The sequence below is a fragment of the Acanthisitta chloris genome, unplaced genomic scaffold (assembly GCF_000695815.1).
Source record: "Acanthisitta chloris isolate BGI_N310 unplaced genomic scaffold, ASM69581v1 scaffold43666, whole genome shotgun sequence".
NCBI classification, from domain to species: Eukaryota; Metazoa; Chordata; class Aves; order Passeriformes; family Acanthisittidae; genus Acanthisitta; species Acanthisitta chloris.
In genome coordinates, this window is record NW_008678407.1 from 9446 (window position 1) to 13498 (window position 4053).

A 4053-nucleotide genomic window follows, 5' to 3' on the forward strand; every position below is an offset into this window, starting at 1 on the left:
GTAGAAGAACATACAAAACTGTCAGCAGCTGATGCCACGGGGGATTCCCCAGCTGAACTGTACCCGTCTCCCTGCAGTGGGATTGTGCCTCCCTCTCCCATCCCCTCCCTTACAGGCCACAAACGTTTCAGCAATGTCCTGCTTGAAGCTGCAGCCTGGTCTCACTCCAGGCAGCTGCAGCTGCTCCTGCCAGAGCCCAAGCCCTCTCTGTCGGGGAGGGGATGGGTACATTGCATGTCCTGGGCTCTGGAAAGGGTCCTTGCCCCTACAAGGCAGCGGGGAACACACAGAGATCCTCTCCTTGCCACATGTGCCTGTTATCCCAACACGCTGTCGTTGAAGGCAAGGCAGACCACGGCCTTCTGGTGGCCACTGTACTCCCTCTTGATCTCTCCTGTCTCCACACACCACAGCCTGGCCAGGTTATCAGAGGAGGCTGGAACAGAGTGTGAAAAGAGAAGTGAGATATATGGCATTACCTTTTAAACTTCTTTTTTACTATTATTTATAAGAAAGACTTAGCTCTTGCTTCCTCACCACTATCTTTAGGGCTGGTGCTGAGCAAGGCAGAGCAAGCAGCTCAGTGTGTCTATTATGTGGGGGTTTCATGATTTCAGAGAGCAGTGACTGTGGAAATCGCCACAGGTGTGTTTTGAATGGACCAACATGCTGTACACTGCAAGCACTGTTGCTCCCACGTGAGATCAACTGCACGCCTGAAGATCACCTCTCCAGTTTAGCAGGTGCCTATTGCACAGGCACAGTACCCCAGGGAGTCAGCAGAATGTGCTGGGGGCATGAGGCTGTGTGCTCCCACATCACACACACCTCTGCCTGGGGGTTTGGCAGAGGAGGTGCAGGGCCCTGGCACAGCCCAAGGCACAGCCTCACCTGTCACGATGTACTGGGAGTCCCCGGAGAAGGCACAGTCCCACATCCACCCCCGAGACGTCTCCCCAGGATTATTGCTCTTAATGCTCAGCTCTGTCATCAGAGAGAAGTTTGAAGTCCTCCAGATCTTGCACGTCTGATCTGCAGAACAGGTAGCCAAGAGCCTGCAAGGAGGACACATGAGAGCACCACAGTCAGTCACACCATACACCTGTGTTACCATGGGCCTGGGACAGTGGAAGCCTGGAGATCTGCCCTCACTGCAATCACATCTCCTGACACCTCTATCACCTGATTTATGGCATTCCAGCTGAACAGGCTCCATGAAGGAGCTCACACTTCACTCCTGGAGATCAGCAGTTGGATCCCAGCTGCAGGAGCAGCTCATGGCTGCAAACCTTGCTGAGCTCAGGGAATGTAGCATAGCACATAGCAACCTTCCAGGATCTGAAGGGGCTCCAGGGAAGCTGCAAAGGGACTCTTGGTTAGGAACTAGTGATAGAACAAGGAGTAATGGGGAGAAATTGAAAGTGGGAAATTGAGGTTAGATATTAGAAAGAAGTTTTCCCTGTACCAGTGATGAGACACTGGCACAGGTTGCCCCGGGAGGCTGTGGCTGCCCCAACCCTGGCAGTGTTCAAAGCCAGGTTGGCTAAAGCCTTGAGAAACCTGCTCTGGTGGGAGGTGTCCCTGCCCAGGGCAGGGGGTTGGGGCTGGATGCACTCTAAGCTCCATTCCAAACCCTTAACATCCTATGATTCTATGAACATGAGTGGGACAGCACCAACAGCAGCCCCATGGTGGTACATCACATGCTTCCTGCCCTGCTCCTCCCTGGGGACCTGCAGCATGCAGCCAGCATCAGCCAAAGCTGGAGGCACAGCTGGCCTCTGTTTCCCAGGGGAGGAAGGTGAGGGCCTCACACACTCACGTGGAGTCAGGGCTGAATTTGCACTGCAGGGCATAGCGGTTGTGCGCTGGAATTTTGGTCTTGGGGATCAGCTGGGTCACCTCCTCGCCAATGCCACCTGTCAGGTTCCACACGTAGCAGTTTCCCTGTGGAGAGACAGCAGGATCTATGTCCAGGCTGGTGGGTGCTCACCCAAAACCAGCCTGGATTTCCCCATCCCCATTAACAGTGTGGCAGCAGGACTAGGGCAGTGCTCATCCCTCTGGACTGGGCACTGGGGAGGTCACACCTCAGTGCTGTGCTCAGCTTTGGGCACCCACTGCAAAAAGGCCATTGAGGCACTGGAATGAGTCCAGCCAAGGACAGTGAGGGCAGGAAAGGGCTGGAGCACATGGGGAAGGGCTGAGGGAGTTGGGGTTGGTTAGCCTGGAGAAGAGGCTCAGAGGTGACCTCATGGCTCTCTGCAGCTCCCTGACAGGGGCTGGAGAGAGGTGTAGGGGATGTCTCTCCTGCCATGGCTGCAGGGAGAGGACTAGAGGGAATGGCCTGAGCTGAGACAGGGCGGAGTCAGAGGAGATGTTAGGAGAAAAGTTTTCCCTGTTAAGAGTGTTCAGGCACTAGAATATTGCCCAGGGAGGTGGTGGAGTCACCATCCCGGGGGTATTTAAGAGGCATCTGAATATAGTGCTGGAGGACACAGTTTAGGAGTTACAGCAGTAAAGGTTGGACTTGATGGTCGTAGGGGTCTCCAACCCTGATGATTCTATGATCACAGCCCAGCCCACCATAGCCAGTGCAGAGAAGCTGTCCCTGCCCACAGAAGTCACCGCAAGAGCACAGCCCATCCCACCCCACCCAGGGCTCACCGAGCTGTTCACAGCTGCCATGTAACTGGCATCAGGGTCAATGTGGACAGAATTCACAGAGACCTCGGGCTCTGGAATGAGCTGCTCGTTGTGGTCAGTCTTCAGGTCCCAGATGTGGATGGCACCGCTCTGATCACCGACGATCAGCTCTGCCTGCAGGGGAACAGCAGCCTCAAGCCGATACCATGACTGGGCCCATGTAGCACCATGTAGAGCTCTGGTTTTAAGCATCAGGTCCTGTTATGCCTCCTTTCCCCCAGCACAGGGTGTTTCACACACTGGTCACCCCATGTGTGGAGAACAAGCCAAGCACTGCCTCACCTCACCCTCTGCAAAAGGCTGTTTCCCCTTCCAGCAGTGTTTGCTAACCTTCTAACCCCCAGAGCAGACAGCAGCTGCCTCAGTTCCAGAGCTGCTGCACAGCTCCAGCTCCAAACAACATCCCCAGCAGCCAAGTGGCTTTCAGCATGTCTGAGAGGCAGCATTAAGGTGCAGGTTGGCCAGTGAACAACTGAAGCACTGAGGAGTGCACAGACACCTGAAAAACACAATCTGAAATGGGTTTTTCTCTCTCTGGCCTCCTCAGGGAAAGGACAAGAGCCAGCTGAAGGGCAGAGTACTGGCTCTGAGCCCTGCTCAGGGCAGAGGACAATGCTGGCAGGGAGACAATCTCTCCACTAAACCAGGGCTCTATCCACAGCCCTGCCCATGATTTTAGCAGGATCCCTGGAGGAGATCAGGTCATCAGGCACAGCTAATCCTGTACCTGGAGCAGAGGCTTGTTCTGAGGACAAACACCACTCGGTATATTCATCTAACTGCAGAGAAGTCTCTTCTGGGCACCTCAATCCTCAGGCCCTCCCAGCAGGTGTAAGTGCAATGGCTGAAGCCTTCATGGCTTTACCCAGGCTGTGAGGAATGTCTGGGATAACTGAATCAGCATCACTGCAGAGGGAATTGCAGAGCCATGGAGCTATCTGAACAAATGCTGCCACCTTTGGACTAATTAACTGCATTCCACTCACAACCCAACACTGCACCTCAGCAGCATCTTGGTCAGCAATTAGTTCACATCCATGTACAGCAATATTTGGTTTACCATGACACATTCTCACAGCACTGACACCACAGGAGCCTTTGGGTAAAGTCTAGTCCAATAACTGCTCTCAAAATTGAAGCCTGTGCAAAATGAAGTGCAAAGGAATTATTTCCATTGTTCAGCATTTGACACGGGCTGGCACTGCCCTGCCTGCAGGCCAACCCCACAGTCCTGTGAGCCCACAGCAAGTTACTAGCTCTGCAATGATCCTATTGATTTCCCTGCTAATGCACCACATTCCCTTCAGCCTCTTCCCCAGCCCTTCCCTCTGCTCAGCAGCAGCTGCT

At 54.0% G+C, this 4053-nt stretch overlaps 1 protein-coding gene across 1 annotated transcript in view; it reads right to left on the reverse strand.

Annotated features, from left to right (window-relative positions):
* Positions 1 to 317: 317 nt before the first annotated feature.
* The window catches only part of MLST8 (MTOR associated protein, LST8 homolog (S. cerevisiae)), a gene marked incomplete at its 5' end in the record, with an annotated part of 5164 nt that continues 1428 nt past the window's right edge, over positions 318 to 4053 (reverse strand). The window contains 4 exons of the mRNA XM_009076837.1: positions 318 to 436; positions 892 to 1055; positions 1823 to 1947; positions 2668 to 2820. Of these exons, the coding sequence (XP_009075085.1) occupies positions 318 to 436; positions 892 to 1055; positions 1823 to 1947; positions 2668 to 2820 (561 nt within the window). The remainder of the gene's footprint in view (positions 437 to 891; positions 1056 to 1822; positions 1948 to 2667; positions 2821 to 4053) is intronic.